Source organism: Procambarus clarkii, chromosome 29 (assembly GCF_040958095.1).
Source record: "Procambarus clarkii isolate CNS0578487 chromosome 29, FALCON_Pclarkii_2.0, whole genome shotgun sequence".
NCBI classification, from domain to species: Eukaryota; Metazoa; Arthropoda; class Malacostraca; order Decapoda; family Cambaridae; genus Procambarus; species Procambarus clarkii.
The window spans coordinates 15,772,517-15,786,899 of NC_091178.1; the positions used below are offsets into that span (position 1 = coordinate 15,772,517).

The 14,383-nt window shown below is 38.1% G+C and overlaps 1 protein-coding gene across 1 annotated transcript in view; it reads right to left on the reverse strand.

The window, feature by feature from the left end:
• Nucleotides 1–701: 701 nt before the first annotated feature.
• Nucleotides 702–14,383, reverse strand: part of Lpt (Lost PHDs of trr) — a gene marked incomplete at its 3' end in the record, with an annotated part of 43,278 nt that continues 29,596 nt past the window's right edge. The window contains 8 exon segments of the mRNA XM_069333538.1: nt 702–802; nt 1,707–1,896; nt 3,455–3,670; nt 4,440–4,621; nt 5,932–6,129; nt 10,121–10,452; nt 11,609–11,745; nt 13,871–14,061. Of these exon segments, the coding sequence (XP_069189639.1) occupies nt 702–802; nt 1,707–1,896; nt 3,455–3,670; nt 4,440–4,621; nt 5,932–6,129; nt 10,121–10,452; nt 11,609–11,745; nt 13,871–14,061 (1,547 nt within the window).

Here is a 14,383-nt window from a genome sequence, read left to right on the forward strand (position 1 = left end):
GCACTATTCTAGTTTTTCTCCGGGCTGATAGCTCCTCACTCCGTGAAAGTGGAAAACTCGGTGTTTATGGCAACCTTCATATTTTCTTAAGAAAAAATATTGCATTATTACTTTGGAAACATTTCTTGAGTGTGTTTTCAGTCTAATTATTATATACTCTAAATTACTGTTTCTAAACACAAAGAGAAGCACCATGTAAGTTATATATTTAACTATTCATAATAGAGACCATAATTTTTCCCTTACAAGTACCAAGACCGCATTTTATATCCCTAACTTGGGAATGCAAGAAGTCTATGTGAAATTAAATTACGGTATTAACATCAATTATGGTCAATTATTATTATTCAGAAGCTATTTAATGCTATTATGCAAATTACATTTGACATATATATAGTTAAAAAATTATAACTACAGCATACAGAATAACTAAAGCATGACAGGGACTTGCTGAATATATTACGGACATTATAAACCTGCAAATTCACAAAGGGTAACAAACACTAAGAAACATACTTAACAAACAATTTTTACATTAATCCTTAAAATATTAAAACATAATATTAAAAAGGATTTATGAACATTTGCATTAACAAATAACAATAATATCAGCAGCTATTCTACTTTATCAACAATATTACCATTTTATCTCACCTCAATATTTGACAACAAAGTAGAAATTTGACAATTCATCTTCATACCTGGATTTTTTCTGGGGCTCTAGCGTCATGGTCTTGATCTGGAACATTCCACATTCAGAAAGACAGATGCCATCAACCCAAAATACAGTCTTAGAGGTAACCTGCGGCATGGTAAAGGCTTGGCTAATTGTTATCTTATTCATTCCTATTGCTAAATATGTCATCAAAAAGCACTGGATGTGAAAAAAAAAAGAGTACTGTAAACAGCATTAGTAAGATCACTTTCTTACTGGTTACGTGTCTAATATTTATATGAAGTTATATGTATCTTCGAAAGATCATTGACTAGCTTTAGTTGCAAATATAAGTCCTAAAATAAAAATAAATAACAAGCCTTTTCCAAACTGTGTTCATTAATATTGATATTTTTCAATATGAGCAAATAACACCTTTCTCAAACTATATTAACAAAGTTAGCTTATACACCAAAATGTGTTGGTTACCTCTAAAGCTACAATGTTGTTGCATGCTTAATCCAAAACAAATGAGACCAAGTGCTTTTAAAAATAGCATGTTCTGTATTAGATACCTGGTACCAGAATGCTAGCCTAATAGGGTAATCTATAATGTTTATTTGATTCACCCATAAACCCATCATAGGAAGTTCACATATATAACTCATAACAGCTTTCAACCAAAGATATTTAAATAAGATATTTTATATACTGTATATCAAGCCATTCTCCTAAAGTGATAGTACTTAGAGCAATTATTTGGCAAAATAAAAAAAAAGTCAGCGTTGAATGTAATGAAGTGTCATTTTCTTTCATTTTCTTTGGTCTTTTTATGAAATCTTCAAAAATTCTTAATATTTTTTTTTTATTATAAACTAACATTCTGGTATGAAGGAAGCACATAGTGCAGACAAAAATATGAGTTGAAACACCAATTAGGAAAAAACATTTTACTTTGTGAAATGCTCTCAGAGAGAAATGTTATCTACAAACATAAATTTCAATTAGGTGTTTTAACTCAAAAGTTAAAATTCTGATAATAGCATATTACCTTTGTCATATCAACAGGACTTGGAGCACGAACTGGACTTGTTGAAGTTGTAGTAGTAGTAGTTGCTGTAGTAACAGTTGTAGTGTGTATAATACGTGTAGAACGCATTGGTGGGGTATGAGGAATCAGATGGGGAGGCAATGCATCCTGTGGTCTGCACATTAAACACAAGTAACCTTTTTCAGCACATCTGTAAAACATCAATAAATTTGTTTAAACTATTCATATTATTGCAATAATTTAACTCTAAACAAATCAAGTAACAAATCTGGAGTCACCGTTAGCTCTTCCTAGTAGCAATACTTGTTCAATTTGTTCCTTTATTTTCGACAAAATAATACCTTTCTTAATTTTCCCTGTCACGATTTCTACCTCACATCTTACCTACTTGCCGAGGAAATGTTTATGTGGTATGTTCAACATTCTGATTTGTAATGTATACAAACAGCAGTTACTTTATCTAAATGAAGGAAGTTTTCTAAAGGTTCCACGAAATGCTAATAGTTCAGATATACAAACTCATACACAAACAATACGAAGCTAAAATTCTTGTGGAAACTGTCCCTATGTCACCTATGATTTAAGGGTGTTGAGCCATGTCATTCAATATTTTTAGTGCCATAAGAAAGCCTAGATAGCTATATTTTGAGCTATATTTGAAACAAATTAGACATATAACATAACCGGATTAATTAAATACAAGTCTTCTGAAAGTACTGCAAGAGTACTAATATTAATGTAATAATTTTTTCCTGGGTAGTGTTATAACAGTCATATTTTGAAATTTACCAATTTCCAACGAGAAATTGAGCAAATTTGCATCTTTTAGATTACATAGAAAAAAAATATGACTCATAATTAACGTGAATTTAACCCCAGTACTGTGCCAGTCGACATATTACCAGGTGTAGTGGTGCGCCAGTCAACATATTACCAGGTGTAGTGGTGCGCCAGCCGACACAGGATCATATTAGTATATCACAAGATTCGAAACCCCCATGCATACAAGGGGTTCACATTTGCTTCCTCAGGCCTCCAGTAACTATCCCTCACTTGAAAAAACTAAGTCCTTCACTTTTCTTCCATGGCCTTAGTAACATGCCCTACGTTTCTAAGGCCTGCGTAATGTTCTTAAGGCCATGGCCTTAGAAACATGTAAGGTAGCGATACAATGATACTTATTACATTAAGGCTGTTGCCACTGTTGCTACATTAATGTAAGCCCTGGCATGTACAAATTAGATTCCCATATAAGCTTCAATGTAGCATGTCAATACAATATATCTTCCAATCAACCTGTATTTATATATTCCAGTGACACTTTTATATACTTTCCAGTTATTAGGACATATATATATATATGAGTGAGGTGGATATATATAAGAGCTGCTCGTATGGGCCAATAGGCCTTCAACAGTTACCTTCTTTCTTAGGTTTCATCCCCTATCTTGGTGGTCAGGTGACCTGTCCTGGCGGCTATAAGGTCTGCCTATCATGTTTCCTTCTTTATTCTATTTTATTCTGATGAAGGCGAATTGAGCTGAAAACGCGTTTAGCATTCTCTATTTTTCACATGTGGTTTTTCCGCATAGTTGGATCAGTGTTTTTGTGATCGTTGTTGCGAATACATATATACATACATACATACATACATATTATATATATATATAGATATATATATATATATGCAGCCAAGGGTAAACAAACAATATTACATAGAGGAGCATGCCATACAAGTGAATGTTTACCTTTCAGCTTCTTCTTCGGTGTGAATCATGTCATCAGAAGCATGCAGCCAGCGCTCACAATTAGAGCACTGAATAATGAGTTCCCCATCAGCATATTGTTCGTCACATACTGGACACTGAGTCATAGACATACATGGACCGCACATGCTATAATTTTGTTGCCAGGTGGCATTGGGGCCCGGGTCAGTAGCCCCACAGTGGAGACACATAGCACACCTGCAAGAGAATTTTACTAGAAACTGATAGGGCCACAAACATGGGCTTATTAAATGGAAATTTAATAAGAATTTAATAATGTTCCGTGACACCCACATGTGGGTGTCATGGAAACACCCACATGTCTACGAAGATGAGACACAATCATTTATTGAACGATTAATATGGAAGGAAAAGCAAAAATAAAGTACATACAGTGAGTGAGTGAGTGAGTGAGTGAGTGAGTGAGTGAGTGAGTGAGTGAGTGAGTGAGTGTGTGTGTGTGTGTGTGTGTGTGTGTGTGTGTGTGTGTGTGTGTGTGTGTGTGTGTGTGTGTATACACACACACACACACACACATATACAGTGGTACCTTCGTTTATAATCGTAATTACGATCGATTTTGAGTAACAGCCTTGCTCTCAACACTCTTTGGATGGAGGCGTCCAGTTTTTAGGAAGATTGGTTGGGTGATATACTCTCTCTGATATGGTGAATACTTTTTCCCGATATGAAGTGGAGCCGAGAGAATTTTGTGTATATTGTGTACCAAGCTAGTCATTCCTATTGTATTTTTTTTGTGTTGAAAAATAAATCTGATAACTGTAAAATGTTTCAAATTTCAGAACTAAATATTATTACTATGAATTACATTTATCTTCATATTCAAAATTTTTCACTGTGCACATTAAAAATTAAATGCATATAGTAATTCTTCCCCCTTTCGCCTTGCATGCATGCATGTCTACTGATTAATGAGTATGTGAGGCTGCTACAACAATGAACCTACCATTTACATCTCCAAACACCTGATGGAACATGGTCTAGTGGAGGTTTCATACAATATATATGATAAGAAATGTCACAGTCTTCGCACAGAACTAGGCGAGCCTCATCATTACGCTCGCCACACCCTTCACACACGGTACAGTCCAAGCATCGCCAACCTTTCTGCAGCACTACTTTCGTTACCTGAGAGCACGGGATAGAAATATGAAGTAGGAAAAATTAGGTAAACTAAATTCACATTGCTTTTAAACGAATGCGAGATGAGTAGTTCAACAAGAAATTGAATATACACTTACACTATGCCACCTGAAATATTTACAAAATATAGTACTACAAATATTCTTTCTTGATTATAAAATTATAATAAGTATATTGCTATTCTGGACTATTATTTGAGCTGCTGAGTAATTTACTGAGACTGTAATAAAACTGTAAGCATAACAAATAATAGTTTTAGCAAATTTTGACCCAAGATTGGAATTGGCCAAATGCAAAGATGTTGTAGTAAAAAGAGTAATGGAAGATGCAATAAGTATATTACTTTTACAGATATGTTGACCAAGTTATGCTGACTTTTCCAGATATTTGATTTGTGAGTTCTTTTGTACTATCATTCTTTTATTTAAAGAAAAACTTTACTATTTTCTATTATTATTTTTCTTGGCTATTCATTTTTACTATTACTTTTTGACATTTGTAATATACTCTGTCCAACATATCATGCATTTATTTATTTTTCTTTTGACAGTGTAATTTCTTGCTTCTAAAATAAAATGTTATAAATCTATTGCATAAGTTTCAAATTTAATGGATGACATGGAAAAAGAGTTAAAAATATATCTTGCCCAAAATTTCCAAAGGATAGAAATTCAGACAGAAATTACTTGGAGCATTCTCTATCAAGACATATGAACATTTGATTAAAACTGCCAACTTGTTGGGGAGATAAATTCAAGCTCTTACCCATGTCTATAAAGTTTAAAACTACTTCAGTACACTTGAGTTCATTCTCTACTAACAATCATGGATCCTGGGTTTGATTCCCAATGGGACAGAAATGGTGGCATGTCTCCATTCACCTAATGCCTCTGTTCACTTAGCAGTAAATAGGTACCCCAGAAGTTAGGCAACTATTATGGGGTTGCATCCAGGGAAAGGTCAGCAGTTTGACCTGCAGGGACGGGTGTTGGAGACAACTTGATACAAGTCAAACGTATATATTTACACTGCTCTTCCTGTTACTGCTTCCTTTATCCATGATGCACATGTATTGTAAGTTTCCAATTAATATGTAAAAGCATTTTGAAGATATAACATGCACACTACTGACACAGACAATCAAATATTATATGCTTGTGAAAACTATTAGGCATCCCAACTGGGATATCAACATACTACATAACCTTCAACTTGAATGATAAGGTCACACAATTAAATGGAACTGGAGCATGCCGCCATAAGTTCTATATAAACGATCCGTTGCCGTTTCTTACCTTTACATTTGCACAAAATGGATGATAACACTGGCCACACTGGGCACAAGCAATGAGGCGACCTTCCTGGTCTTGTCCAAACGCTCCACACATGGCACAAACATCCTGTTCCAGACAGAACTCGTCGTCCGTAGACACAAGAATAAACTTATTTTCTTCGCCTTCCTCCTTTCCAGAACTATGATTGGATTCCATCACCTTTATAACAGTGATATCAAAGATTAGATTTAAAATATACAAAACAAAATAAAATTATAAATCAATTGTATGGTATTTTGTATTATAAAAGTCAAGAAAATCAAATGAAGTAGATATGATGGTATAGTATGATAATGAGAAGAGAAGAGTGCAAAGACTATAGGGTGGTATAATGGTCACCAAGAGTAGAATTAAGAGAAGACAAGGAGCATAAGCCAGAGCACGGAGCATAGCTTTGTATAATGATATATATATATATATATATATATATATATATATATATATATATATATATATATATATATATATATATATATATATATAATGATACATGTGTGGTAGAAAATATTATGCAGTATATAAATATGTATGGTAGAAAATTATTGTACTGTAGTTGGGTAAGTGACAGGAGAGAAATCACTTGTTAAAACAACGATAAAAAACCAGCATTGAACGTAATGAAACGTCCTTTTCTGGGTAAGCCCCGGAGGCTCCCTGGAGCTATCGGACTGATATTAGCTATATTAGTCTGGGGCTTCAGTCATACGGAGTTCGTGCTTACCGGGAACTATAAGCCAGAACCTGGCTCCCTCACAGAGGCGAAGGGAGTAATGGCCTATGAAAACTCCACACTTTTCAGTGATACATTGATATTACTAACTTCTCTGTCATCTGTACATGTTTCATCACCCTTTTGCAAGGGCCCAATGCTGGATGTAGTTTTTGTTCTAGTGTTTGCATAGGAGAAAAAGTATTTTGGATTCCTCTCTATTTCCCTTATGGTCTTTTGCTCTTTGGGATCCTCTCTGCTGCAACAGTATTTACCACATTTTAAAATTTTAGGTGCCATGAATTGAAATCACCAAACAAGTTAATGTTTTGGGCAGGATTTGTTAGGGTTTTCTATGCAGTATTCTATTTTTATAAGTTGGTCTTTAAACTGATGAGGAATTGCATCTAGTGATTTATATACTGTACAAGAACACTCACCACATTTAGAATTTGTATTTTGATTATCAGCACTTCCACCATATCGTTTGTGGTGCTTAGCATTTTAGTGCAGATGAGTGTGTCATTGATGTAGAGGCTCACTCCACTCTGAAGCTTGTGTTTCCTGTCACATCTAAAAAGATTGTACTACTGTATCCAAATCTCACTGTCATAATAGTTCTTAGTGTAATTTTCAGTTAAAGCTGAAAACATTGCATTTGCCTTATTTATGAGGCAAGTTATATGGTGGACTTTGCTTGTATTGCGTGTTTTGATATCTAGTATGATGGGAAATAGGAAAGATGTTGTATTTGTGGAAGTGCTCTAACCAGTTGAAGTGATTTAACCCTTAAAGTGCGCATCACTTCATATGAAGTGTAAATCGTTTTACCAGTCAACTGCGCTTCACTTCATATGAAGTGTATGGGTACCGCGCACGATTTGAATGGCCCGCGGTGTAGCTGGGGGTCCCATACGCTGCCCAGGGGCTCTAGTAAACAGCGGCCATTTTGAAAAAAAATCCAGCTCACGCTCCGATGGCATGGGAGGCCTCAGTTTAGCGAGAGTCACCATGGCGAGCGCACGGTCAAACGCCCCACGGGCACGCACCACTCAGTCCCTCACCCCAGAGCAAATAGCCCACGAATTATTCTCTGAAGGTGAAGAAAGTGTGTTTGACGATTCAGACAACGATGAGGATTATACACAGTTGTCGGGAGATAGTAGCAGCAGCAGTGAAAGTGAGAATGACCGCCATGCCATGGCGAGGCCTATACGCTCTCCCATGCCTCCTCGCCCATTTTCTACCCCAATTCTACCACGACCTCACAGTTCCTGTGGATATTTTCTGTTTGAGGGTGACGAGTCAGAGGGAGGTGACTCCTTTTCTGGGTTTAGTGACTCAGATCAAAGTTTTATTGAGCCTGTGGCTGGTACCAGTGGTGTAACTGGGCGAGAAATTGTCGCGTCAGCAGCATCTCGCCCAGCCAAGCGCCACCGCATGGCACCACATGAGGGACCAAGACCCTCGTGTTCACGTGCACCCACCTCACGTGCACCCACCTCACGTGCACGTAGCCGCCGTGCTTCTCGCAGACGGTATTCAGCTCCTGGTCGCCGGTATGCATCGCTTCCTCGCCGTCTTTCCTCTGCATCTCGCAGGACGCCTGGTGTACTTGAGTGGAGTGATGGTGACGATTTTATTCCTAATATTCCTCACTTTGACGATAAAGATGTAGGGATTACAAACCTTTTTCCTAATCAAGGTGAGGACATGGCTGAGGTGGAATATTTTACAGCATTCTATGATGAACCACTCATGGAATACATTGTACACCAAACGAACCTGCATGCTGCTTACCTGATTGAGAGGGAAATCACAGAATTTTCACGACTGCAGCGTTGGAAAAATACCACAGTGGCGGAAATGTATGTGTTTTTGGCACTCTGTTTGTTGATGAAGCACTGTCACAAACATGCAATAAATGACTATTGGAGCAAGGACAAGACAATACCAACACCTTTATTCGGGAAATATATGTCACGAGACAGGTTTCAGATACTCCTCAGGTGTCTACATTTTGGAAGTGTTCAGGACCGAATACCTGATGATAGACTGTGGCGAGTGAGGCACTACATGAACGATGTTATTGGAAAATTCAGAGATTTTTACGTACCAGCACAGAAGCTGGTGGTTGATGAATCTCTCATACTTTTCAAGGGACGTGTTCCATTCAAACAGTACATTCCCTCAAAACGAAACCGATTTGGCCTGAAATTTTTTGTTCTTTGTGATTGTGAGACAGGATACGTGTTACACATGATTCTGTACTCGGCTAGTGATGTAGACATTCCCGGTAACGACGAACATGGATTCTCGGGGAGTGTAGTGAAGACCATCATGGCTCCGTGGATGAACATGGGACACATTTTATACACAGATAATTACTATACAAGTCCCTTGCTAGCTCGGTTCTTGCTAGAAAATAGAACCGGATTGGTTGGTACAGTAAAGCCACAACGAAGGGAAATGCCTGTGTTTGACAACGACATTGCAGTTGGTGAGTGTCTAAGTATTTGCCACCTGGTGTGAAGCGTGCAATAGCCCAACGTGATTGCTTGGTGTGTAAAACAACGACACGTAGAGACAAGAAACGGAAGATTGTGCAAACATGGTGTGAAACGTGTTGTATCCCATTATGTGCTGTCGACTGCTTCAATGACTACCACAGTCTAGAAATCTTCTAAGTGTGCTTCAAAGTGTGTATAGCGTGTGCGAGTGTGTAAATATGTAAACATATAAGCAGAACATATAATATAATACTGTAATGACATATTATATTGCCGTAATTGAAAACATTTGTGTGAGCCTGTGTATACTCAAATATGCAACAATTATTGATACAAAATATGTTCAAACAGTATTTGAAACACAATTAGTGAAAAAAAAATTGGATAAAATGCGCTTAGACATTGTAAATAAATAGCGCGAAAATATATTTGTGGCAACTCTGGCTGTTTGAGGACCGCGCGCAACACCTTCCGGGCGTGTACTGCATGAGCGAACATGCAGATTGTGACGTCATCGCAGAGCTTCTCGGCTCTATTGCAACAAAAGTAAGTACAATAGAATTTTTTTTTTATTTTTCCCGTGATCAGTGAACAGAACTTAACAGATTAGCATAAAAAAAAAATATTTTTTTTTTCAAAATGACATGCGCCTGTGTGGATAGCAGGATATTAGACCCCGAGCATGTTAAGGGTTAATGTTAAAGCTAGTGGACAAGACATTATTGCTACCATAGTTTCTTAATCATATATCAATGGATTAGTCATAGATTAAAAAAAAAGGACAATGTGCTGAATTAAAAAAATAAGCAAATATGAAGAAACGGTCAAAAGTATTTTTGCTAGTGGATATAGGACCGAAGTTGAATTAACATACATACCCATGTACATATGAATTTAGCAATCAATATCATCATCTCTAGAAGCAACTTACCTGAAGAGAAATATTTTGATAGTTGAAGTATCCTCTGTATCCACGGCTATTGCCACGACCTCTACGGATTGGCATTGTTTGCCCTCGTTTCTTTGAGCTGGACACTGCCTTTTTCCCAACACCATACTTTTCACCAGCACCTCCCCGTAATCTAGGAAGAAATCCTCCTCTCTTAGCTAAGCTTAGAGGCTTTCCACGAGAATATAAACTACTTTGAGGTTTATGGACAGAAGAAAGATCTTCAGATTTACCCTCTGAAGTTAAATCTGTATCATTGGAGTCTTCGGAGTGAACTGAGGATTCAGGGGGCCCATCACAACTGTCTTCTTGAGCTATCAAATAAAAAATTTGTTATCAACTATAGCAAAGTTCAGCAATAATGCATCTAAAATTGTATTAACAACAATAAAAAAACTAGCATTGAATGCAATGAAGTGCCTCTTTCTGGTTGGGTCTCAGAAATAACCTGTAGATAGAACTGAGATAACTGCACACAAGTGTGGAGACCTTAGAAGTCCTTATTAGCCTATCAGAGACCACACCCATAACCTGGTCTAAAGGGGTGCAGAGGGTAGGGAATGGTTACGATCACCCTCACAAAGGAAGCATCCAGAAAGAAAATGAAGCAAAATGGACAACTGCATGGTTCACAGAGAAACAAGAAGTGAAACAGCAAACAACTCAACAAACAATCCAAGTTGCAGCCTGGTTGATCAGGCCAACACTTCATCTAGAAAAAGCTGGGACTCACTAAAGCTGGTGACTCAAGGAGCAGTCCACACAGGTGGATATCAGCAACCAGGGTGATGCTATGTGGCAGTGGCCAACTGTAACTAGTGGTTTTGTACTACCCACTGTGTGGATCATTTGCAGAGTCATTTGCTGTTTCACTTTTCTATGAACCAAGCAGTTGTCTAAATGAATGGAATGCAGTTGTCTAAATTAATGGAATGCAGTTGTCTGTTATGCTTTTCTTACTTTTCTGAATGTTGACTTGGTTAGGAGTTATCATAACAATTCCCCCGTTTCCTAAGCCTCTTTAAATGCACCAGGTTCTGGCTCTGCTCTCTGGTAGCTATTAAGGACATTAAAGGCAGATGCGACTCATGTGTGTCGAGCTATCTCAGTGCTTATTACAGAGAGTCACCATTCAGCTTCTTAATGAAAAGTTTTGTAGAGTACAGTAGATGACTTACTCTATCAAAATTAACATATCAAAGATTTAGATAGATTAATTCTGAGACCAGCATCCAAACAAAAATGTTTCCATTCTAGAATTTGTTTTTAACTAGGCTCAAAAGTGATCAGAGGTATCCTCTATTTAAGTTCTATAACTAATGTACAGTATTTATAACTTCTTTACATGTTATTTAACCATTCTCCTCCATCCAGTATTATCCAATACTGAACAATAAATGATTATTATTAAGACATGTAATACTACAAATATCTGATGTACTTGATAAAAGTATAAACATCACAACTTACTTGTATGTGGTGACTGACTTGGGGATGGAGCTATCCTATTACAACTGGTGCAAACATATTCATAAGAGTGGTCAGCATTCCACTTGGCCTGGATTACACTGAGGTCAGCATCAATATCACACATACTATGGACATGCCTGATGGAGAAAATTTTTAATTATTACTACAAAAATTAATATGTTATTAAGTACACTGAATTATTAAAAATTGGGTGTAGTGTAGCAAAACCCTCAACATATAGATTTCCTAACCAAAGCCAATACAGGCCACTTGAGACTTATCACCCTCTAGGCTCTTGTTCCCAACAGTAAAAAGTATCTTTGCAAATTGTCTTTTCAAGGGAATTAGGATTGGAAGACAGTGATGAGCCTAATTTTACCCCCGCCAAGGGACCAGCTCATTGTAATAAATGAGCAAACCCCTCTACAGCCACCTGCAAGAAATAATTAGAATTGCCGGAAATGATAATTATTGTTCTGCCACTTAATAAAAGAGGTTACTCCTCCTGTCACCGGGTGTTTGCACATGTCAACACAAGTATCTGAGGATCCAATGGAAGTGGCCCAGAGAGGAGTGTTTGTAAGATCATGACTATTTTTGAGCTAAGGCCTTTAGGATGCTTCCTCAGCTAGCTCCACACATTGAACAAAGCTACAAATTTAAAGAAATAAAACAAAAAGAGCATTTACCTGTGTTGAAGACAGAGAGATCTGGGGTCAAGTGGATGGGAAGGAAACTGGAATATAGTCCAGCTCTCAAAGTGGCAGCTGCCTGAAAAGCTTCTGCACTGGAAGCTGAATCAAAGCAAAGACCCAGAGAGAACAAACCTCACAGGACTCAAGATCGTAAGTGTCAGAGACCCAACAGATAGCATGCAGAAGCAAAGAGATTGACCATTATCTGGTACTGTAGCAAAGATAATGAGCACCCTTCAAACTCACATATGGCAAGTACAAGCTCGACGGGCTGAAAAACCACACCACAGACCTATGAGGGGATTACCAGAGCCGAAAGACGGTTAGCCAAGTCAAGCATCCTGAAACTGAGGCTTCTTACTAGTCATACACATAACGCACAGCCACAACAACTCAACTCTGACTAGTAGCAGCATGTCATACAAACAAACACACAAGCCCCAGCCCCAGCAGCACCAGCAGAATGCCCCCAATTTCTTGTGACTTGTGAGAAAGGCGAGACTCACCACGTCAGTGACCTGGCCTCTCATAGGAGAAACTACAAACACAGTAAAGAAATAACTAACAGCTCAGGGGAAATGCTAGCATGCATTTAAGGAAGGTTTACCCCCACCTCTCAGGAAGGGGGAGTTACCCCAGGTGAGCTGGCCGCCCACCCCAGTTCTTGAACGATAAAAGTCACTGACTGAAGAAAGGCAGGGTGTCAGGGAGCCTCCGGGGCTCACCCAGAAATTTGTGTTTCATTACATTCAATGCTGGATTTATGGGGGAAGGGGAGCCCCATTGGCTCCCTGAAGCTAACTATTCACAGAGAAGACAAACTGGGACTTATCAGGAAGGCAGCAACACCGCAGGTCTCAAAGTGAGGAAGAGACAGACAGCTGCGACAGCCATCCAAAGGCCACACAAGGTCGCTAAGGAACCGGGACGTTCACGAGATACCTGGCGACCAGGGCCCTGTTTAACCTTCAAAACCCCCATGCCCGAATATGCCGGCACACCCGGGGATAGCGCTAATGAGGGGGAGCTAGTTGGATGACGTGCTGTTTGTTTTCTTTCTGGTGGAGATATTTTGCCATTTTGAGGAATTAGCTTGCATAGTGTAACCAGAGAGTGAAATGTTTTGATTTCCCTACCTTTCTGGGTCCTTCCTCAATCCTTCAAGGAATGGCAGTAGTGATGACTGCCATTCCTTGTTTTTAATAAATTATGTCTATCAATTTTATGCACAAAGTAGACTCATTATATAGAAACAAATTTCAAACTTCACCTTTATAAACATTAATGGCAAGGATTAGAAAAATTTAGATGAATTATCAAAGCAAGAAGCAATGTTTCTTAAAATGGATAATAGTACAGTAACTCTTCAATATTCTTCTTAATTCCCCCTTTAATTTTAATATACCATGCCCTTTTCTGTTTTAAACTAAGTACAATATAAATGTTCAATTTACCTTACTACCAACTACTCAGTGGATGAATGCAAGCTTAAATAATTTAGAAACTTTATTATACATATTAAATTCGATCCCATCATAAGTATACAAAGTAATGTCGAGATACATACCTTTTACACTTTGTACACTGAGCCATATTTTTCTGGGCAATTGCTCGATATGCTTTATGGCAAATTGGGCAGGCAAGCCCTTTATTGCGAAGCTGGTAACAGGAATCACATACAGTAAAGTTGGAATGCCAGCGTGATGACAAGCCATTGCCTGGTGTTCGAGAACCACAGTCTCCACAAGCACGACATGTCTGTTGATAAATTAATTAATGAGTAGATAAAATGTAGTAACTGTTAAATGCATAATGTAGTGTGTGTTATTACACACACACTACCCTGTGTATACACACCTTGGTCTCCGCACTGCTACCCAAATTGCTGTCCCAGCCATCCTGTAGTCCTCCTCGGCATCGTATGACCTGGTCGAGGAAATTCTACCAGACAATTTCGGTAACTCAGTGGGAATACATGACCCCTACTTCATGGAATGCAATACAAAATGGGCTCCCCTATCAGATCCAGCACCCAGACCAACCCTACTGAAAGCCAACAAAAAAACCAGCTGGGACATCC